Here is a 23838-nt window from a genome sequence, read left to right on the forward strand (position 1 = left end):
TTTTGGTGAAAAGGAGTGGTGCCGCTGCATTGATTGTTGTATTCTTTCTGCAGTGACATAGGATATCCAAGTCTCATCGCCTGTAACATTGTGCAAAAACAACTCATCTCCGTCTTGTTGGTAATTGTTATGTTGCTGCGTGGGTCGTATCGCGAGGCACCATCGCGACAAGGCGTATCGGCAATAACCTTTTATTGCCGTCACGAAACAAACACAGAACAGTGGGAACTTGATAACTGCTACATTATATACATTCTTGAGGCCGGGAGAGGGCGCTCTTCAACACAGGGGTTAACTGATGCAGATACGTCATCCGCTGAACTCAGCGGCCAGAATCAGTACACAACACTCCTTCCCCCTTAGTTGGTACTCAACACTCAGCCAATGCCAGCACAAAGTCCCGAAGATGTTGTGGTGTCTTCCGGGAACGCGGCGAACGGCGTGGGCCCGGCAATTCTACACTTTGCTCTGTTGGTGCTGGCTGAGGTGCTGCTATGTCGTCCGAAGGAAGCATGACTGTTGGTTGCGCCTCGGGAGGTAGCATGGCTGTCGGGTGCTCCTCGGTTTCCCTGGGATCTGGTGTCTTGCTGCTGCTCATTCCGCCAGGTGAAGGGCTTGACGAAGGCTGAACCTCAGGCTGTCCTTCAGGTACAGTTTCGGCTAACCTCATGGGAATGCTGCTCCGCCGACGAAGCTGGTCCACGTGCCGGCGACACACACGACCATCCGGAAGAGCAACCTCATAAGAGATCGGGCCAGTTGCTCTGGAAATCACAGCAGATACCCATGGTGGGTCCTGGCCGTAGTTACGTGCAAATACAGGGTCGTCGGGCTGGAATATGCGTGGTGTCGGCAGAACTTCTGCCAACCGGGAGGACTTGTCAGGGGCCCGGTCTGGATGCAGCCGATCCAGCATGGTAGACAGTCGGCGGCCCATCAACAACTCGCACGGGGCGCGCCCCGTGACTGTGTGCAGAGTTACATGCTGCTGTAGAGTGAAGTCTACCAAGCGCTTTGCCCAGCTTCCTCGGATTATTCGAGCTAATGCCTCTTTGGTGGTCCGTACCATCCTTTCGGCCTGCCCGTTCGTGGATGGATGGAACGGTGCAGATGTCACTTGGCGGATGAGGTTGGCATCCAGGAACCCTCGAAATTCTGTGGATGTGAATTGCGGGCCGTTGTCTGAAACAAGTGTATCTGGCAGGCCATGAGTTGCGAACAATCTTTGTAAGGTAGTGATTACAGCACTCGATGTCATTGACGACATTAGTATGACCTCCAGCCATTTGGAATAAGAGTCCACCACAATCAAGAAGGTCTGTCCTTGGAAGGGACCAGCGAAATCAATGTGCAGGCGTGACCATGGTGTCCGGGTAGTCTCCCATAGGTGCACAGGTGCCCGAGGCATCTCGGGCCGCGTTTCCTGGCAAGGAAAACATCGCCGGACCCATTCCTCAATGGCCGCATCCATGCCGGGCCACCATACATAACTGCGGGCAAGTGCTTTCATTCTGACGATGCCAGGGTGTCCGACATGCAGAGCTTCGAGGACCCGGAAACGCAACTTCTGTGGAATCACCACACGGTCACCCCACAGTAAGCATCCCTTGTGGGCGGACAGTTCATGTTGCCTGGACATGAAAGGTGTGAACTCGGAACTCGGAGCGCACCTTGGCCGCCCCTTCCACACCCAGTTGAGGACACGGGAGAGGATAGCATCCTTGGCGGAGTACTTAGCTACATCGTCTGCATGGACTGGAGATTCTGGAAGTACATCCAGAAGCATGACGACCTCTGCTGGCGAAGGGTCATCCTGGCACTGGTCCGCTTGAGGCAGTCTGCTGAGACCATCTGCGTGGCCTAACTGTTTTCCTGGTCGGTGGTGGAGAGTATGCTGGTACCCATTAAGAAAAATGGACCAACGCAACATTCGTGGTGAAAGCATCTGTGGCGTTTGCCGGTCTGATGTGAAGAGCCCCAGGAGCGGCTTGTGGTCTGTATGGATCTCAAATGGGCGGCCGAATACGTAGTCATGGAACTTCTTTACTCCGGCAACCACAGCGAGTGCCTCCTTATCAATCTGGGCGTAATTACGCTCCGTAGAGGACAAGGTTCTTGAATAAAAAGCGATTGGTGCTTCCGTGTCATCCGGCATTCTGTGACTCAACACTGCTCCTATTCCGTAGGGGGACGCATCGCATGCAAGGATCACCGGCTTCTTCTCGTCGAAGTGTGTCAGCACCTGGTTGGATGCCAGTAGCTTCTTCACATTGTCGAACGCAGTTTGTTGTAGGTTTCCCCACAGCCAGGGGACCTTCTTGTCCAACAAACGGTGCAGGGGTTCAGCGACAGTGGCCTTGTGTGGAAGGAATGCATGATAGAAATTGAGAAGACCCAGGAAGGCCTGCAGCTCGGCTCTGTTCAACGGCCGCGGTGCATTAAGGATGGCTTGCGTCTTGGCCAGTGTGGGGTGGATTCCCTCAGCATCGACTCGGAAACCCAAAAATTCCACTTGAGTCACTCCTAGCTGGCATTTCTCCTTCTTGACCTTAAGCCCTGCATCTTGGAACCGCTGAAGGACCTCTCGAAGGCGACTAAGTAGTTCTTGGTGCGATGCACCTGAAATGAGGACATCATCAAAATATGGAATGACGCCTGGTAGTCCGCGCAATAGGTTCTCCATTAAACTCTGAAAGATGCCAGGTGCGACGCTGACACCGAACTGTAATCGTCGAACGCGGAAAGCACCCCGATGCGTCACAATGGTCTGCGCCTCTGCAGATTCATCAGTCACTAGGAGCTGTTGGTAGGCCTGTGCTAAGTCTAGCTTCGCAAAGACAGTTCCACCAGAGAGGGATGCCAGCAGGTGGTTGACAGCTGGTACCGGATACGAGTGCTGCTGCAAGGCTTTGTTGATGGTGCACTTGTAGTCTGCACAGATGCGGACGTCCCCATTTGCCTTCAGTGGCGTAACAATAGGGGTTTCCCAACGAGCGTGGTCAACCGGCTCTAGGATTCCTTGTGTTATCAGCTTGTCCAGTTCGACGTCGATTTTCGGTCGCAGTACGAAAGGAACCCTTCTTGCTTTCAGGCGGATAGGCACAACCTCAGGGTCAAGTGCAAACTGAACGGGCGGTCCCTTGTAGCAGCCCAGCGTCCCGTCGAACACAGAGGCAAAATCCCGGAATATGCTATCAAGTGAGGATGGTTGCTGATCGATGCGTTGCACTCCCGTGATATTGATACCAAGTGCCGGAAACCAATCCAGCCCGAGAAGACTTGGGCGCTCGCCCTTGACAATGACCAGGCGCAATGGGCCGTCAAAATCTTTGAACTGCACTCGGACGATACCAACTCCTCGTACAGCGATACGGTTTGCTTGATAGTCCCTCATGACAACATCAAGTGGCTGTAGGTTTCTGACACGCCCCTTTGGAAAAATGCGTCTGGCTGTGGCGTCGGAGATAATAGAAAAAGTTGATCCCGAATCCACCTCCATCTGACACTGTGTGCCTTCGATTTTTACACTCACATGTATCTTCCTCTTGGCGGGTTTAGACACTTCGTTGATAGCAGTAACTGCCAAGTCGTCGCAGTATGAAATGTTTGTGCGAGGAGCGGTCTTGAATTGTTGCATCCGGGCTTGATCTTTGGCATTTCGACGTGGGCTAAGCTGCCTCCGGGACCGGCAGACCTTAGCAATATGACCGATTTTTCCACATTCCCTGCACTGGGCACCACGGAACCGACACAGGCGGCGTTCGTGCGAGCCTCCACAGCTGGCGCAGGGGCCGCCCACCACTCTCTCGGTGTCCCGTCGCTGAGTGAGGCTCGCACGTAACCGAAGAACATCCTCGGCGGTGTCTTGCTCGCCATCATCGCCTGTCGTCGTCCCTTGATGCACGGGCTCGAAACGTGGCGCGTTGGTGGTTTGAAACGAGGCTAGGCTGGCTTCCCGGGCAATGGCCTCAGCGGCGACTGCTTCCTCGACAGCACTAGTGAAAGACACCTCTTTTTTCGCCAGTAGTCGCCGCTTCACCGTGTCGTTCTGCAGTCCGAACACGAATCGGTCCCGTAGCACGGTGTCGAGGTCGTTGAAGTTGCAGTGCTGTGCCGTCGTTCGAAGAGCAGCGAGGTAGGCGGCGGCAGACTCACTTGGTGCCTGGTCGCGGCGATGGAATTCATATCGTCTGGCAAGCTCCGGTGGTTTCGGCGCTAGGTGGTCACGCAGAACGGCGAGGATTGTTTCGAACGGTGTATCCTTCAGCTGGGCCGGTGCTACGAGCGCCCTGGCTAATTGAAAAGTGGCGGGACCGCAGCGGCTAAGGAATATCGATCTCTTCTTGCTGGCGTCCGTAACGTCCTGCGCCTCGAGGAAGAACTGGAAACGTTCTGCATAGTCCTCCCACTCTTCAGGGTGGGTGATGTCGAAAGGCTCGAGCCCCTCCGTTGTGGTGGCCGTCATTGTGAACGAGTACGGACAGGAGCTAGATTCCTATTGCGGCGGTCTCGTTCAGTCCCACCCTCGTCGCCAGTGTTATGTTGCTGCGTGGGTCGTATCGCGAGGCACCATCGCGACAAGGCGTATCGGCAATAACCTTTTATTGCCGTCACGAAACAAACACAGAACAGTGGGAACTTGATAACTGCTACATTATATACATTCTTGAGGCCGGGAGAGGGCGCTCTTCAACACAGGGGTTAACTGATGCAGATACGTCATCCGCTGAACTCAGCGGCCAGAATCAGTACACAACAGTAATGGTCCAAGAACACTCGTCCACTTGACTTTCTTTGCTGTTTGGGTTGGCTGGCAAGCACTTCTGGCACCCACCTTGCAAACACTTTGCGATATCCAAGCTTTTCAGTTACGATCATGTAAATTGTAGTGCGTCTGACAAAAGGAAATTTACCAGCCAGACCACTAACTATCAGCCGTCAATCTAATCACAATTCCCAGTCCACTTTTCAAAATGTTTCATTGAGCTGGATGCTGGGCCTGCCACTCCTCTCTTCATCGTGCACAATTGTGTGGCCATATTTGAAGCCTCGACACCATTTTATGAACTTTCTTTCACTCATCACTGTAGGTCCTGTAGGCACAACTCCTTATAAATTTGAGAAGATGACGATCCTTTTGCATGCAAAAATCAAATTAGAGCTTGCACTCCACAACAGGCGGGAGCAACAATTTTCGTGGACATTCTTGCGTGCATTCCTCGACAAGCAGACGAATACTGGGCCAAAATAAAAACTTCATTACCTTAACAGATGCTGCTGCACAGATAAAGATTTATTCTGATGTGTAAATATTGTTACAGAAAGAAAGCAGGCCCACGAGTGTAAAATAAAGTATATTTACAACTGATGTATATGGCATTCAGGCAACTGCCAGATTTTATCTTCCTCTAGTCCAACTCAACCTTATCCTTCCATTCACCGTAACATCACCCTCCCTCCCGGTGGGGGAGCTCCGTCCCGGTGCAAGTTATAGAGCCTCACTTCATGGGGGGACATAGGGCTTGAGCCTGGCGACGTGAACAACATCGCTGGTGATGTTAGGAGGCACTGAAGGCTGACCGACTGGGGTGATCTCGCATGTCACGTCAGGCAGTTGGCGTAAGATCTCGTACAGACCAGAATAACAGGAAAGTAGTTTTTCTAACAAGCCGACATGACATGAAGGCATCCAGAGAAGAAAAAGGGAACGAGGTGAAAAATGGTGGTCTCGGTGCTGAAGGTCGCAGCGTCACTTTTGAGAAGCTTGCGAGACTGTGAGGCGATGACGGTGACATCTCGGGCCTGGGCAGCTAAGTCAATAGCATCACAAACGTAACCAGTGCTGGGTGATTGTACTGTGGAAGGTAGCAACGTGTCAAAGGGCAAGGTGAGGTCACGGCCATAGAAAAGGTAAAACGGTGAAAATCTGGCAGTGTCGTGATGGGACGAGTTGTATGCGAAAGTGATGTATGGTAAAGCGATGTCCCAGTCGCGGTGATCGTCGGAAACAAACATGGCCAGCATTTCAGTTAGTGTGCGGTTGAGTCGCTCGGTAAGGCCATTCATTTGAGTGTGGTACGCGGTAGCAATCTAGTGTTCTGTAGAACAGCAGCGGAGCAGATCATCGACGATCTTCGATACGAAGTAGCGGCCGCGACCCGTCAGCAACTGGCGAGGGGTGCCATGGTGCAGGATGACGTCATATAGTAAAAAGTCGGCGACATCTCTAGTGCAGTTGGTTGGTCGCGCTCATCAATCAATCATCATCAAACCTCATCAGTCATCATCAATCAGCGCTCATCAATTAGCGCACAGCAATCCATTTGTTTCCTTTGATGGAAATTGGAAAGGGGCCAAAAAGGTCGAGGCCCACACGGAAAAAGGGCTCTGTAGGGATAATCAATTGGGTGAAGCAAACCAGCGGAAGGCATAGCAGGCATCTTTTAGCGCTGACAGAGGTTGCAAGAAGCGACATAATGGCACACAGAGCGATAAATGCCGGGCCAGAAGAAGAGACGCCGCAGGCAGTCGTAAGTACGAGTGATGCCCACATGTCCAGCAGTAGGAGCGTCGTGAAGTTGCTGGAGTACGGCCAGCCGAAGGTGCTTGGGAACGACTAGGAGGAGCTTCGGGCCATCAGGATGAACGCTACGATGGTATAAAGGTCCATTAGGCAAGGTGAACATTGGGCGAGGAGCTTAGGCATTCCATAAGTGGTCGAAGAACAGGCTCTTGGTGCTGCTCATCGCCAATATGGAGGAAGCCAGAGAGGGATAGAACACTGATGTCCGAGTCTGCATCAGTATCGTTCGGTTGATCCATGGGATTGCCGGACAGGCAGTCAGCATCTTTATGCAGGCGCCCTGACTTATACATAATAGAAAATGTATATTCTTGTAGATGCAATGCCCAACGTGCAAGTCGTCCAGTTGGGTCCTTCAAAGAGGAGAGCCAGCTGAGGGCCTGATGATCGGTTATGACGCAGAAGCTCTGACTGAAAAGGTACGGTCAAAATTTCGCGACTGCCCATACGAGTGCGAGACATTCTCTCTCAGTAATGGAGTAATTTTACTGGGGCATCGAAAGAAGGCGGCTAGCGTAAGCGATGACAGGGTCTTGGCCTTGTTGACCCTGAGCGAGGACACCACCGATGCCATGACCACTCGCGTCAGTTCGTACTTCAGTGGGTGCAGAAGGGTCAAAGTGTGACAGAATCAGGGAAGTTGTAAGCCGATCATTCAGGGTAGAGAAGGCTTCCTCCTGCAGTGGTCCCCATGCGAAAGAGACGCCTTTCTTAAGAAGGTCAGTGAGAGGGTGAGCAATGTCGGCAAAATTTTTCACAAATCACCGGAAATAAGAGCATAAGCCCAGAAAACTACGGACATCGTTTGTTGAACAAGGCACAGGAAAATTTTGCACAGCGTGAACTTTCTGTGGATCAGGTTGGACTCCGGCGGCGTTTACAAGATGGCCAAGCATGTTAATTTTACGGCGAACGAAATGCACGTTTAGCTGAAGGCCAGCCCTGCGAAACACGGAGAGTATGGTTGTGAGGCGTCGCAGGTGGCTTTCAAAGTTCGGCGAAAACACAATCACATCGTCGAGGTAACAGAGGCATGTAGACCACTTCAAGCCGCGCAAGAGAGAGTCCATCATGCACTCGAATGTAGCTGGCACATTGCATAATCCAAAGGGCATGACTTAAATTGGTACAGACCGTCCGGTGTGACGAAGGCGGTTTTCTCGCGGTCCATCTCATCAACACTAATATGCCAATACCCGGAGCGAAGGTCAATTGATGAAAAGTATAGGGATTTGTGAAGGCAGTCAAGAGCGTCATCAATGCGTGGCAGGGGATAAACATCCTTCTTTGTTATCCTGTTGAGGTGACGGTAGTCAATGCAGAAGCGCCACGAGTTGTCTTTTTTCTTAACTAAGACAATCGGTGATGCCTATGGGCTACTGGATGGTTCAATGATGTCCTTGTCCATCCTCCTGTCTACCTCTTTCTGTATGATGGCCCTTTCTGTTGCAGAGACACAATATGGCCGCCTATGAATGGCAGCTGGCCTCACCGGAGCTGATGCAATGCGTGACAACAGATGCCTGGCCAAGTGTACGGTCGTCCAAATCAAAGATGTCCCCATAAGATGACAGGAGGTGACGAAGAGCTGTCGTTTGCTCGGAAGTAAGGTCAGGGGCGATCATCTTAGAAACATCGTCCGAAGGCATCGAGTACGAAGGAGTGGGTGACAAAGGTCTGTTGGTACTGAGGAAGGATTCAGAGGTCAAAGAAGAAATCTTAAATTCTTCCAAAGGAGTGACATGTGCTATGGCGATACCGTGTGGCAGCACATGTGACGAAAATTTAAAATTGAGGATGGGCACATGAGCACAGTTTTCGCAGATCTGGATTAAGGTGCTGAGTAGGGCAATATTTTGCGACAAAATCCCGTCAGTAAGTGGCGACACGACATACTCGCCATCAGGTACGGGAGGAAAGGGCGTCAGGAGGACATTGTAGCCACCTGTGAAGACAGCCTTGCAAACTCAGCAGAACATAAGCGGTGTGAAGCACAAGTGGTTGCTTCGGCAGGAAGCGGCAGATCCAACTGTACAACACCTGCGGAGCAGTCAATTTGGGCATAGTGTTTCGAAAGGAAGTCTAGGCCGTAGAGACAGGTCAAGGACGATAAATAGAACAACGATATAATGGACCCCAATGGTCACACGTGCTGTGCACATTCCAAGGACTAGGTGAAGTACTCCCATTGGCAACTCGCACGGTGCACGGTACGGCAGGTGTCAGAACCTTTTTGAGCCTTCGGCAGAGAGCAGTGCTCTTAACTGAAAGCTGCGCTCCTGTATCAATGAAAGATCTAACAGGAACGGTATCAACTTTAACGTCCAGTAGGTTTCCACATGTAGGCAGGGTCAACAGAGGATTTGCGGGCCGGGTCGGCATTGCAGCTTCACCTCCGGGAGCTGCACCACCTAGTTTCTCGAAGCGAAGTGACCCGTTGCAGAAGGGGACGAAGAGCGGTGAACCAGAGGCAAACGGGACCTACGACCTTGTGGAGACAGGGAGCGGCTGGGTCTTGATGGAGCACTGTCAGCGTTGATGTTCCTAGTCGGCGTAGAGGGCAAGAAAGGACGATTGTCCGGTACTTGGCGATAGTGACTCGGAGACGACCACAGAGGAGGCGACGACCAGTGGTTGCAGCAATGATGGGCGATGTGTCCAATACCGGAACAATTAAAACAGATGGGTTTGTCATCCTCTGTGCGGAAGTCAGCTGGGTTGCGACGGAGTGGCGGAAAGCTTTGTGTCTGGGAGTGAGCGCCCGGAGAAATATGGTAGGTGTTTGTATGGCGGACCGAGCAGTGAGATGCAATGCCCAAACTTGCTATTTCCTCCCGAACGACCGCTTGTATAAGGGAGATAGCGGGCATGCTTTCCCGACAGTCGGAACGAACTGAAGCCGGAGCCATGGCCTCAAGCTCACGGTGAACGATGCACATGATATCTTCTGGTCCTGTGGGCTGAACGAACCGCGGCAGGTCTTCGCAAGAAGATGTCGCGGCGGTATTGGGCAATAGGTCAAAAGTTTGCGGGACGCAGTGGCCCTTTGCTTGTTCAAAGCACCAGCACTCCTTTACAATTGCATCCACAGTGGCACAATCCTTGCACATCAGGAGATTGAAGGCATAGTCTGCAATGCCTTTCAGTATGTGACCAATCTTGTCTGCCTCGGTCATGTTGTTATCAGCCTTGGGACAGAGGGCCAGCACATCCTGCATGCACATGACATAGGATTCTGTGGACGTCTGAGCGCGGAGTTCTTTTTTTGCTGCTAGCTCACGACCGACAGGTCTGCCAAACAGGTCTCGAATGTTTTCTTTGCAGACATCCCAGCTCGTTAGGTCAGCTTCATGTGTGTCGTACCATTGCTTTGCAGTTCCTCTCAGATAAAATATCACGTTTGCTAGCATCAATGTTAGATCCCACCTGTTGTTGTCGCACACTCGCTTGTACATCGTAAGCCAGTCCTCAACGTTGGTGCTGTCTGTGCCAAAAAATGTCCCCGTGTCCCGCGGATGAGTGAGGATGACCGTTGGCACGAGCTGCAGAGGTGTTGTCACTTGTGTCTGTTGATTTGCCATAATGGCGGCAGGTAGATGACGTTCGCTGCGATGTTCTGTGATTGTACCCCACACCTTCCACCAAAATGTTGCAGGAAGAAAGCAGGCCCACGAGTGTAAAATAATGTACATTTACAACTGGTGTATATGGCGTTCAGGCAACGGCTTTCGTCTTCCTCTACTCCAATTCAACTTCTTCCTTCCCTTCACCGTAACAATATTTAAATATAAGCAAACAGCCCTTACTTCTTGAGTAACCCTCGTAATACCCAAGCCTGGATATATTACACAAGGTTAACCCTTGCCGCCAGGAAATTTGTGAGAAGTGAATAGAAGAAAGGGAAAGATGAAAAATTGAGAGAGAAAAAAAAATATGTTTGAAGAGGGGGATATGCAGCAGAACTGATAGTTGGGCGAGTTGGTACGAATTCATAGTGAACTATTTAGCGCACAAAATCGACAAGGACACACGTGTGTCCTCCTTCACTGTGTCCTTGATTGTGTGCACTAAATATTTCACTATGAAGAGGGATATGAAAAGGTGACTGCTCATTTCCTCCAGGTGGATCAGTCTGGAGGAGCCATCTATGTGAAGCAGAGGCCAAAGAGGTGTTGCCTCCGTTGAGGGGCCTTAGAGGTCCGAACAGCTAGAATAAGCTCAACCTTCAGGATCCCTCTTTCCCCAGACAAGGCTAAGCCACACACAGCTAGGCACGGGAGGACCCAGCCCCCATGTGCTCGGGACCGTGCCAAACACCTGCTGACGCAGATGCCTTTGTGGCACTGGGCGACCGGTACATACAGTCGAATACAGTGTGCTTTTTACTGGTATGAAAATATGAATTATAACTTCAATCCATACTCAAGTTTGCTGAAGTTTAAGTTAAGTTTACACGTGTACTCAATATCTTGTGAAATAAAGATAACAGCATCGCCTTGGCTGGATGATATGCAATGGCAATATTCCGGGCTGCATGATGGAAATGAATAGAAATTTTTATTGTTATCAATTAAGCATGTCTGTGACACAGACTAGGGAAAAAGGAATGAGGATCAATAAAAACAGCAGGTGGAAATCATCATAGTTTTTTTTTTAGACTTGTAGCATTAAAGTGAACAACTGAGTAGGCTGAACTTGAAAACACCAATGATAATTCGTTTGAGTCGACGTAAGCCATATTGGATTAAAGAGGGAAGTGCTATTATGCTTGGTTAGCAGAAACACTAAGATTGGCCTCATCTTGAATGTGAAAAACCTTGCTGCCAGGGTTATTTTTTACCTTGATCAGGCATTTCATAGGAATTGATAACAAGTTTCCTTCTTCAGGGACAGAGCCTTCACAAACAACCTTTTCTGCTTTCCTGTAGGTTGACACAAATCGGCTATGATTCTGTTCTTTGAAAGCCTAGTTTGAAGACAACTCTTCTGTGCCTTACTTCTGCCTCTGCGATGTGAACCTTGGTATTTGTGGTTCAAGTAGATGACACACGGTGGTCAATGTCGACACAGTCCCTCGATAGTGGGCAGTCAATATTACTTCCAACAGCCTGAAGTATTACACAGTCTTCACTTTGAATGCAGGGCACACCCTTTAGTTCAACTTTATTTTTGCGTGAGTATTGCTCTAGCTCACTCTTTTCCAAGGCTGCATTTCATGTTGCCAGTGCGGCGTTCGCACTTTTCTGTTTTTTGCTTTCAGACTTCCTCTAGAGCTCCTATACAGTTTCCCTTAAAAAAGCTAGGCTCACTTGGAATTCATCAAATCCTTTCCTACAGGCCCCAACAGTCATTTCAGGTTCAGATGATATCCTCGACTTTACGCTCGCAAGGAGTTGTTTAATGGCAACGTCCAGTTCTTCTAGCAAGACACTTTCAAGCGCATCAAGACACTTCGAAAGTTCAGAATTTGTGAGCATGATGCATTCATGCTTTTATACATTTAGCATTTATACAAAATGAACTTGCTGCACAGAATGCTGCTAGCAATGGAGTGTGATAAGACGTACTGCGACAAGACATGCTAGGTGCAATACACCTTTTAGCCTACTCGTGGCAGCGGGTGGATTCCGTCACATTCGAGAACTTCATCAGTCAAGCAAAGTTCGTTGTGTGCATGAGCAATGGCAAAAACAAAGAGGGTGCCAACGACTGCAACAGCCTGCTCACTAAGGTGTTGGAGTGTCAAGGTAATGTCAAGGCTCACCAATTTGAATCGTTCTGTGACCTAGACAGCAATGTGGCAACATCTCCTGACTTATCAGACAGCGAGATTGTTACCGATGTTGTGCCTCGTACAGTTGAAGATGATGAAAACGACAATGATGATGTCGAAGTGGATGATCCAGGTCCATCTCTGACAGCAGTTGCTCACGCCGTGGTTGTGATAAGGGCATTTGCCAAGAAGAAAGGCACATGGCTAGGTTGGCCCGAGGTCTCTCCAAATTTGAGGATGCTGTTGTCACTGCAAGCCCTCCACGGCGGCAAATGAAACTGACTGACTTTTGGTCTAATGCTTCGTAATAAAGCAAGCTGTGTACTGTGAAAATTACTACTCATAACTTTTTCTTCACTTCTGAAAGGTAAGTTGTGGCTAAATTGTGGTTTTTGGTTAAGGTGTATAACCGGTTAGCACGTATTTTTCCCACATCCCCGCCAACTATGCATGAATGAAGTTTTACTGTAATACCTTCAATGAGCACTACAGTTCTATGTACACTTGCAGAAGTGCTTTTACTTTGCTGAATTACTGCCAATGTCATAGCGCACCCAAAATAATCATATTTCCATTGTTCTCACTTACAAGCTTCTCAAATGAGCCAAAATCCAATTGATAATTGCTGTATGAAATAATGTAAATAAGCCTTTTGTTGCCAAATAGACTACACGAGAGCACTTATATTTTACTTTGTTTAGAAGTGATAAAAATATTGAAAACCCAATTCAATATTCGAAGCCCTTTTCTTTTTTAATATCCATATTAGAAAATTTCACAATTCACATACCTTTACTAATAAATGCATCTACATATTCAATATTCACACAGTCTCATGTCCTCACCAGGGTTCTCTCTTCCATGGGTGGCCGCTGAGCTGTGCGCCCCGGAGCACTGCGGCGCAGTTCCTGTAGAGTGGTGGATAGCTGCTTGCTTGAGCGAGTGACCATGCTGTGAAGCACCACGGGGTGTTGTGGTATGTCGATGTGCACGGCCCCAACCGACATCAGGGCTGCATGCCGTGCTGTGGGACCCCAGCCACGACTACAGCCCAGCGCTTGTGATGTACCAACAGCCATGGTAACCACCATTTGGTGGTTTGGAGGCTGGCCCTCCAGCAGGACCACACTCGCTGGTCCAAGGCGACCGGTTGCAGATGACTCACTCTGGTGATTTCCGTCACGAAGCGTTTCCTGCCAGAAATCATGTCTAGAAATATAGTTTGGCAATTTCAAAGAGCGAAACTAGTAGCATTACATGAAAGCAAAAATTAAAACAATGCAGAATCACAAAAATAGGGAGACTAGCAAATTTCTGACAAACAATCAAGTTCTTAAGTGACTTCTGCACAACACTGCCCCAATGCCCAATTGTGCTGCGCTATGGCGCCCCAGCAAAATGGACGAATGCAATCTCCATACTCATGGTCTGTTTGGGCAAAAACAGCGGCATGTGTTTTACATTCTCACTGGTCTACATTGCCCTCAGAAAAAAGGGAGAGGGAAAGCAGCGGCCCGCGTGCGATGTACAAAAGTGACTTCCGTGTGATGCTGCCCCTATGCCCAAATTGCATTGCGCTATGGTGCCACAGTGAAATGGATGAACGCAATCCTCACACCTTGGTCTATTTGGGTTGGAACAGCAGCAAGTATTTTACAGTCCCGCTCCTCCACAGTGCCTTCGAAGAAAAGAGAGGGAAAGTGGCGGCTTCTTTAAAGTGACTTCTGCATGATGCTGCACTCTGGTGCCGCATCAAAATGGACAAACGTAATCCCCACAATCCTGGTTTGTTTGGGCAGGAACAGCAGCAAGTGTTTTATGGTCCTGCTGTGCCTTCGGACAAAAGAGAGAGGGAAAGCAACAACCCATGCACACATTAAGTTCCAACGTGACTTTTGTGCGATGCTCCACTACGGTGCTGTAGCGAAATGGAGGAACACAATTCCCATAACGTCCTGTCAGAAAGGAGTTCTGACTTGTCGTCCAAAATTAGTGTACAGCCCCTGCAGTGACCTAAAAGACATTAAATTGACTAGTAAGCAGTGTTGCCTTGAGACAGTTCAGCGGTTTCCCGTGGTGTACTATCACCCCCACAGGTAGACCAGAAAACGGCGCCTGTGAACTGCTGCATGGAACCCAGTATCAACGATTCCTCTCAAGGGCTCGCACAGGTGTCTGCCCAACATAGCAGAGTGGCCTCTAGGATTGATAGTGGCCTTTGTCCTTGTACCCATGCTTCTTTGACGATGCATAAGTCACGAGCAGCATGGCATTTGTTAAGATTATGCGTCTATTGATGGCTTTCAGCTGTGCCACAGTCCTTGAAATTTGCAACTTTTGTCCAGTGTGAAGCTAATCTTGCCCAGTAGAGCAAGTAAGCATGGTAGAAAGAAGGCAGGATCAACTATACCTCATTGCTGCTGTAATCTGAAGACTCCTTATTATGTGCACTTTTGTGTATGCATTCTGAGGGTGCCACCATACAGTCACTGAGGTACATGTGTTAAGCACCTGCTACATTTAATTTCTATGTCTACTGAATAATTAGAGTCTAGATAAGGCGAAGAGAGACAAGAATGCATGACACTCACTGCAGTGAGTGCCGTGCATTCTTATTGCCTACAAGCACAGAGAACACCAGAGGTAACCTGCCACACCTAGGAAATAAAATGCAGCGATTTTAAAAATTTGGACTGAGGGAGCTTCACTGAGAGGGTAATAACAAACAGCCACACAATGATTAAAGCACAGCCTAACATCCACATGCACTATTTGATCCTAGCATGCAGCTTATATAAAGCTGAATGCAGTCAATAGTTGAGGCTTTACTTAACAGACTCAGAAACCAGCAGTAAAAGAAACGATATAAAAAATTTTGACATGAATACAGCAGAGTGCCATTAATTTGACTTCGGTTAATTCAATCCCAGCAAAAGGCACCCATGCATTTCTATGGGCTCAAACTTAACTTTCATTCTGTTGATCCAAATACTGGCCTTCGCTGGATAATTCAACCTTTACCAGTCCGCGCACAGATGCCTGACCCCTATGGTGACCCCAACAGCTACCATTTCAGTGGCAGCATCTGTCTTGGCAGAGATTAGGAGTCATTGAATGCATTGAACACACGTCATCTCTAATCGAAAATGCCTATTTTCGGCCTGCCCTAGCAGGATTTTCAAGGAATAAATGCAACTCACCAGGTCTGGTTACAGTATCTGCCCAATTCTAACATGAACCTTATTTTTTTCAGAAACATTGAGCCGAAAATTGCCTACGCAGTAATCGGACATAAAACCAAAACCACCTTTGCAGCATACATATATGCTTTACTGCATAACACAAATACACTGCATGAAGCTGAATTTAAAAAACTTTGTGGAGGATCTGACTTTAGGCAACTGGTCGCCAACGTGCTATACATACTAAACCCTTGCCCCTTTTGCTTGCTAAAAAATTTGTTGTGCATCAGATTTCTACTTGCAATTGTTCAAGTCATCGTTATGTCCTCCAACACATTATGCACATGGCAATGAACACTGAACTAAGGAATTATCAGATGCAACCAAGTAAACATGGTTATCTCGGATCCTAAATCTGGAAAATCTACTACAGTCTATGATAATTACAATGGATCCAATCTGCATACAACACACTTCTGAATATAACAGACTATTCCTTTCACTTAGTTTGGCCCGCCTATACTATCAACGCGACAAATTCCGCTTTTAACGGACTATCAGCTACAACGGACAAATTTTTTTTGCAAACTTTGTTTTAAAGCAAAGATGAAAGGCATGTGCTTCAGGCACATAGTCAACACCTCGCTCGAGGATAGAGCTTGTGCGCTCGGTGCCTGATGCTTGAGCAACAGACCTGCCTGTTTATCCTTCTGGCTTTGTAACTAAACCGTGTTACATATTTGGTAGAGGTTGCTAGGATTTCCACAAGCCTGGCAGTCCCTAGTCGAAAGTTGCTGACCATTATGCCTGATGACGCAAGCCAAACACTACCGTCAGCATGGCCTGCCCTTCTATTTTCTGGCTCACTGCATCAATGGTATCTAGCCATCTTCAACGGCACCTCCACCAATCATGTAACATGGTTTAATTACAAAGCCAAAAGGATATAAACAGGCAGATCTGCTGGTCGAGGATCAGGCACCGAGTGCACGACCTCTATCCTCGTGCGAGGTGTTGACGAAGCACCTGAAGCACACACCTGCCTTCTTTGCTACAGTTTACACGGTATAAATAAGACATACTTTGTTGTGGAGACGCATGCATGCGACAGTGTACTGCACGCAACTATTTTCGCCTGCTTGCGGAATACGTGAAAATGCATTTTTTTCTTCAAGGAAGATTACACTAGCACCAAGTTTCTGCAACGGCCCGCAAGTGGAGTGTTCTTGTGCCGACCATGTAAGCAGCTCATTGCCGCTCACCACTGTCAGCTCAGTGCCAATAAAGTGCCCGCTAAGCCTAAGCAGCCTTAAAGTATAGCTGAAGCACATGGCACTTCAAAAACCACTGTATATGATCGCAAAATGCATCATACTGAAAAAGCTTTATTTCTCATCGCATCAATTCACACAAAACAGATGATAGGATGCTATTCGCGCTGTCCATACTGCAAGGCACGTGATGTGGACGGGCCATCTCGCATACAGCAGTGGCCGGAAGCGAGCTCCACATTGAACTAACCTCATACCGCGACTCTCGTTCGTGCTACAGATTTGACAGTGGACCTTCTCTCTTTCTTTTTCTTCTTTATGTCCCCCCTCCTCATCCCCAAAGCGCTGAGTCGTGCTCCATAAAGGGCTGCAGAAAATGGCACCTCTTCTTTTTCATAATTGCACACACTCTCTCTGTAGTGGTCGCTTGGCGCGAAAAATAAAATTCAGACATCAGTTTATTCTACTGGCCACTGCTTGCATAAAAAACAAATTGTAGTCAATGTTTGTGTCATTGGCGCCCCTCCCATACCCCTCCCACACTTGCCCACTTTGATCCATCTGCACCAACCGAAGTCCACACTGACGCAAGCGGCCATAGCATCAGCGCTGTTCTCGCCTAACAACAGAATGGTACCGAGTGCGTGATAGCTAACACCAGCCGCTTGCTGTCACCTGTCGAGAGAAATTACTTCATCACCGAGTGGGAGTGTGTGGCTTTAGTTTGGGCTGTCGCCAAGTACCGGCCATATTTGTATGGCCACAAGTTTTCGGTCGTTCTCACTCATTTTGTATATATATTGTAAATACAATCTTCTATACTGCCAACATCCCCGTAAAAATATGATCTAGTGCGGGGAAACAACACAGTGTGAACAGCTGCCATTTGTCAGTACCAGCATCTAGAGAATTAGGTGGATAGAAAGATGCCGTTCCGCTTGATTGTACGATTACCGTGTAAACCTGTTTATCTGGAGTTCAATTTCACGGTTCATATAATTTTTTTATCTCCTACTGGATAGATGGTGGTATATATGAAGTTCCGCCACTTCACGACATACCGTGACCTTAATCTTAGACAGAATGGACTTCAGATATAACGGACCTTTTCTGTATAACCAGCGTTGACTTTACCCCCCCATCACTTGGCAGTATTTCCTCTCCCTCTGTACTCTCGCCTCATACCGACCATCCACATAAACTCAGAAATATGTTGTGCTAAACAAAAGCTTGTCAGCTGTCATTCACCCATATACCTCAGATGCCTGCAACCCCCTTCCCAGCTCAGCAGCATTAATTGCTAATCATTCGCAATTTTGCACAGCTTTAGTAAATTTATTATTGCATATGTTTTATGTGTCCACCAAGATATGTGTTGTATTTTATTGTGCACTAAGAAGCAACCTGAAATATATCTTACTATTTCCAGCATTTAACTAAAATTGTATGACCATAAACTGACCACAATATGAACACTTTATCTGTCTCCTTTTTCCCCCTAACCCACTCTCCTTTGTAATGCCGTTGGCTCTGAGGGTACAATAAATAAATAATAAAAAAATCAATACACATAAAACATATAAGCAACATAAACAAATTGAAGATAAAACTCAATCCTGTTTTTTTTTCCACAAATATTAGCATGTACACTTACATTTAATATAGGAAAGAAACAAAACTCGGTGTAACGAACGAAGATATAACACTATCAGCTGTAACAAAGTAATACTAAAATTACCATGCTTTATTTCAATGGTGTACAGTTAAATGTGGACCTAACAACCTTCAGCATAAAAAAATTATTGATGTAATGAGGTATTTAACTTTTCACAACTTTATGTATAATACACTGTGGGGATGCGCGACCCTCGCGCCTCCCCTGATGTTTTTCCCGCATAGCGCGTCTCCTGTAGTGCGGCTTCGCCGCACACGCGGCGGTCTGAGTGGTACAGGCGCAGTGCGAGAGATGGCGCTAGTGTTGCGCGGCCGCGAGGTTACTTGGGCGCCGAAAGGAAGGCGCTTGCTCTCTTGGCTTGGAGACAGGAAGCGTGCCGCAGGTGCAGCGCCCCTCTTTCCCGGCGGGTCGGCGCGCCGCGGGGACGTCTCCCGCGAGCGCGCGGCTACCCAGGCTTCTGCGAGACCGCCTCGCGTGGCCGCCCTCGAACGCGCCACGATTCGTCTGACTATACACGCGAACGACCAGGCGTTGGGATCCAGCATGGGGCGAACACATCCGCTCGCTTCCGGCCGTGGTAAGTCGGACTTCTAGATTTGTCGCGCGCCCATCGGCATGTTTTGTGGATAGCAACTCGGCTAGCAGGCATTGATGTATGAAAGGTGCAATAAATGCCCTTGTGATTGTGTGCACTACTGTGTTGTCGTTCCTTTGTCCCAAGAGTACGGTGTGAGATATCCCACATCAGACCCCACAACACCGAGTACGTATTTTCAACCTCAATATATGCACGTTTATCATTATTTTAATAATAACAAAATTTAATTGCTGCCGCGAATAAAGATTGAGGCAACAATTGGGAACTACTATGGGTGTCAGTAGTGAAATGATTGAATCCGGCAACATTGATGCCTTCAGATAGCATATGTGGGTTTATTGACCAGTTGCCTTCACCCTAAAAGATCACGTTCTCGTGACGCCTGCGGCAAAAAAGACGTTCCACGTCCGCCGCCAAGGTCTGTGAGTGGTGGCACTGGCTAACACTCCCAGGGTTCTACTAGGACACATAAATACCCAAGAAAGTGGATGGGAAAACGACGCTGCGGTAGCTCAATTCGTAGAGCATCGCACGCGAAATGCGAAGGTTGTGGGTTCGGTTCCCACCTGCGGCAAGTTGTTTTTCCATCCACTTAAATTTCCATTACTTTATCGTTTCTTTATTTCATTTATTAAGCACAAGTAATTTCCCCTATGTTGTCCTTGGTGTCAGTGTTTGTTGGCTTCCTATGATATGACTAATAAAAATCGGGCCCCTCGGTTAACCCCCTTTCTTCTCGTTCATATATATATATATATATATATATATATATATATATATATATATATATATATATATATATATATATATACCAGAAAAAAGCAGTTCTGGGTCCGGGTAAATATTCACAGTGAAGTAGACGCGCGTATGAAGCGGTTTATTAACCGCTTCATACGCGCGTCTACTTCACTGTGTATATATATATATATATATATATATATATATATATATATATATATTGTGGGATTCTCATCCGTGCTCTTGAGACAAAGGAACGACAACACAGTAGTGCAAACAATCATAAGGGCATTTATTGCACCTTTCATAGACCAATGCCTGCCAACCGAGTTGCTATCCACAAAACATGCCGATGGGCACACGACAAATCTAGAAGTCCGACTCACCGCGACCGGATAACGAGCGAATATGTTCGCCCCATGCTGGATACCAACGCCTAGTTGTTCGCGCGTATGGTCATGCAAACGGTGGCGCGTTTGAAGGAGGCCACGCGAGACGGTCTCACCGAAGCATGAATCGGTGCACGCACGGGACGTCCGCGGCGTTCGCCGACCCGCAGCCAAAGAGGAAGCGCTTTCCACGTCCACGTAACCCCGCGGTGAGGCAGCGTTAGCAGCGCAACACTCGCGCCATCTCTCATACTGCACTTCAACCACACCGACCGCCGCGGCGAAGCCGGATTACAGGAGACGGGAGCTATGCGGAAACACAACCTATCAGGGGACGAATATCAACGTATCAGCTGGTCACGAATATATATATATATATATATATATTGAGAAGAGGTTTATTGGCACCTCCTTATGCAAAGGCGCAGTGACCGGCAATGGCGAGACAGCCCGCAGCACGGTCCAAAAAGACGCCAGCAATCAACAGCGCGAACTGAGCCGAGCCACGCGTTGGCGATGTGGCTGTGCCGCAAGACGCGTCTTCTTCTTCACAATCTCCCCCCCGGACAAAAAGAGCCACCCTGGCGCTTTAAGACTCAGAAGGCAGAGGGTTGTGGTAGGGCTTGAGACGTGAAACGTGGACAATGTCACGTCCATGCCGGCGCAAGTCTTCAGGTGGTGACAGTGGCTCAATTAGAAAATTCACTGGGGATGTTTGCTCCAAGACTCGGTAAGGCCCTTCGAATTTGGGAACGAGTTTCGAAGAAAGCCCCGGTGTTTGGAAAGGGACAGACAACCACACAAGAACGCCTGGAGCGTAGGTGGTGTATGGAAGCATGTCGGTGCATTTTTCTTTATGGCGCTGCTGTTGCTATGCCGTAAAGGAGCACGCTAGCTGGTGGCGTTCTTCGGCTTGTCGGGCGACGTCGGACACAGGTAGACACTTGGAGGCATCACAACGGTATAGAAGGAGCGTGTCGATGGTATGCGTACGCTCGCGGCTATACAAGCGGAAGAAAGGTGAAAATCCCGCAGTGGCCTGGATCGCGGTGTTGTACGGGAACGTAATGAATGGCAGGATGCGGTCCCAGTTACCATGATCAGATGTCACGTACATCGAGAGCATATGACCAAGTGTGCGATTAAATCGCTCTGTAAGCCCGTTAGTCTGGGGATGGTATGCCGTGCTTGTCTGATGAATAATACGGAATTCCTAAAGCAAACTTTCGACGACTTCGGAGAGGAAGGCGCAACCTCGATCGCTGAGGAGCTCTCGAGGTGCGCCGTGTCGAAGCACGAAGCGATTTAGGACGAAAGAGGTTACATCCTGTGCTGTAGCACTTGGTAAAGCAGCAGTTTCAGCGTAGCGTGTCAAATGGTCAACAGCAACTACGATCCACCGATTGGCGTCTGGCGTCATAGGATGCGGGCCATACAGGTCGATGCCGACGTGATCGAAGAGTGTGGCAGGGCATGGGTGCGGCTGCAAGGCACCAGACAGACATAAAGGCAGCAATTTGTGGCGTTGACAATCAAGAGAGCACCGAACAAACTTTTGTACAATATTGTACCTGCCGCAGCAGTAGTAGCGGTGGCAAATTTGTTCGTGCATCTTGAAGACTCTGGCGTGGCCACATTGTGGACCGTTGTGGAAAGAGGTGCACTTTTGTGGCCTTAAGCTGCGGGGAACCCCCAGAAGCCACCGACGGCCTTCAGGAGCGTAATTGCGTCGGTGGAGCAGCTGGCCACGAATGGCGAAATGAACTGCTTGGCGTCGGAGGGTTCAGGATGCAGGGATGGTCGATGATCCAGATAGATAGTCAAAAAGAGAGGCGATCCACGGGTCACGACGTTGTGCGGTGGCAAAGGAGTCCATGTCGAGAGATGACACGGAGTGTGCGGAAGTTGTTCCGCAGGCCGAGTCTAGAGGTAAAGGTGAACGATACAGGGCATCTGCGTCATAGTGTATACGTTCGCTGCGGCATACGATGCAAATATCGTACTCCTGGATGCGTAGTGCCCAACGAGCTAGGCGGCCAGTGGGATCCTTTAAGTTGACAAGCCAACAAAGCGCGTGGTGATCTGTGACCAAGTCGAATGGGCGCCCGTACAGGTATGGTCGGAATTTGCCAAGTGCCCGTACTAATGCCAAGCACTCTTTTTCGGTCACACTGTAATTGGCCTCAGACTTCGTCAGCGTGCAACTTGCATTGGTGACTACGTATTCGGGGTAGCCGGGCTTTCGTTGGGCGAGGACAGCGCCGAGACCGACCCCGCTGGCATCTGTAGGTACCTCAGTTGCAGCTGACGGGTCGAAATGGCGAAGAATAGGTGGGACGGTGAGAAGATGACGCAGCGTAGCAAAGGTGGAGTCACATGAAGGGGACCAGGAGGAGAGGGCAGCATCACCGCGTAGAAGCTGAGTCAATGGAGCCATGATCGATGCGAAATTCCGAACAAAGCGCCAGAAATATGAACATAGGCCCACAAAGCTTCGAAGTTCTTTGATGGTCTGAGGCCTCGGAAAGTCTGCAACTGCTCGACGTTCTGCAGGATCGGGTAGAATGCCGTGCTTGGACACAGCGTGGCCTAAAATGGTGAGCTCTCGTGCGGCGAAGCGACACTTCTTGAAGTTGAGTTGGAGGCCAGCGTTCATTAGACAGGTCAAAACATGTCTGAGGCAGAGCAGGTGAGTAGGAAAATCAGGCGAGAAAACCACGACATCGTCGAGGTAACACAGACATACAGACCACTTGACGCCACGCAACGTGTTGTCCATGAGTCGTTCAAAGGTGGCAGGGGCATTACAAAGCCCGAAAGGCATCACATTAAATTCGTATAAGCTGTCAGGCGTAATGAATGCGGTTTTCTGGCGATCGGCCGCAGCCATCGAGACCTGCCAGTACCCTGAACGCAAATCAAGGGACGAGAGGAATTCTGCTCCCTGAAGACTGTCGAGGGCGTCGTCGATGCGCGGCAAAGGATAGACATCTTTGCGCATTACCTTATTTAACCAACGGTAGTCAACGCAAAAGCGAATAGACGTGTCCTTCTTGCGAACAAGAACAACAGGAGATGCCCAAGGACTGTGCGAAGGTTGAATAACGTCACGGCACAGCATATATTCGACTTGGGTGGTAATGACACGACATACGCTCTTCGGCAGAGACGCGATACGGTCGTTGACATAACAGCTGATGTGAACCGGTGTCAATGTAGTGCTGCACTTCTGACGTGCGGCCCAGATGAGGTTGCGAAACGTCGAATGAACTTTTAAACTGGTGCAGGAGATCAAGAAGGTCGGCGCCTTCGGCAGGTGTGAGGGTATCGGCGATGGCACTCGAGAACACATCCCTAGACGCTCCTCAAGCGTGGAAATCGAAGAGGGTTGGCCGGAGTCGACATTAAAAGAGTCTCCAGGGGCGTCAAACCAAAGACAAAGAGTCGAGGAGTTCCACAACGCCAAGGCATTCACCAACGAGCAACGTAATAGGTGCACAGAGGGGATGTAAAAGTATATATTGCTGCAGCTGCCGGCCATGTCAAGCGTTGCGAAAGGTAGTGGGAGAGATTTACGGCTCATGAAGATGTCGGACGGTGTGAAGAGGACCGTTGCATTAGTGATGGCA

General features: G+C 48.9%; 1 protein-coding gene across 4 annotated transcripts in view; it reads right to left on the minus strand.

Annotated features, from left to right (window-relative positions):
* Positions 1-23838, minus strand: part of tweek (transmembrane protein KIAA1109 homolog tweek) — a 576634-nt gene that overhangs the window by 222582 nt on the left and 330214 nt on the right. For all 4 annotated transcript variants that reach the window (XM_070534911.1, XM_070534912.1, XM_070534910.1 and 1 more), the window contains one exon: positions 13202-13549. In XM_070534911.1, the coding sequence (XP_070391012.1) occupies positions 13202-13549 (348 nt within the window). The remainder of the gene's footprint in view (positions 1-13201; positions 13550-23838) is intronic.

Source organism: Dermacentor albipictus, chromosome 3, assembly GCF_038994185.2.
Source record: "Dermacentor albipictus isolate Rhodes 1998 colony chromosome 3, USDA_Dalb.pri_finalv2, whole genome shotgun sequence".
In the NCBI taxonomy this organism is placed as follows: Eukaryota; Metazoa; Arthropoda; class Arachnida; order Ixodida; family Ixodidae; genus Dermacentor; species Dermacentor albipictus.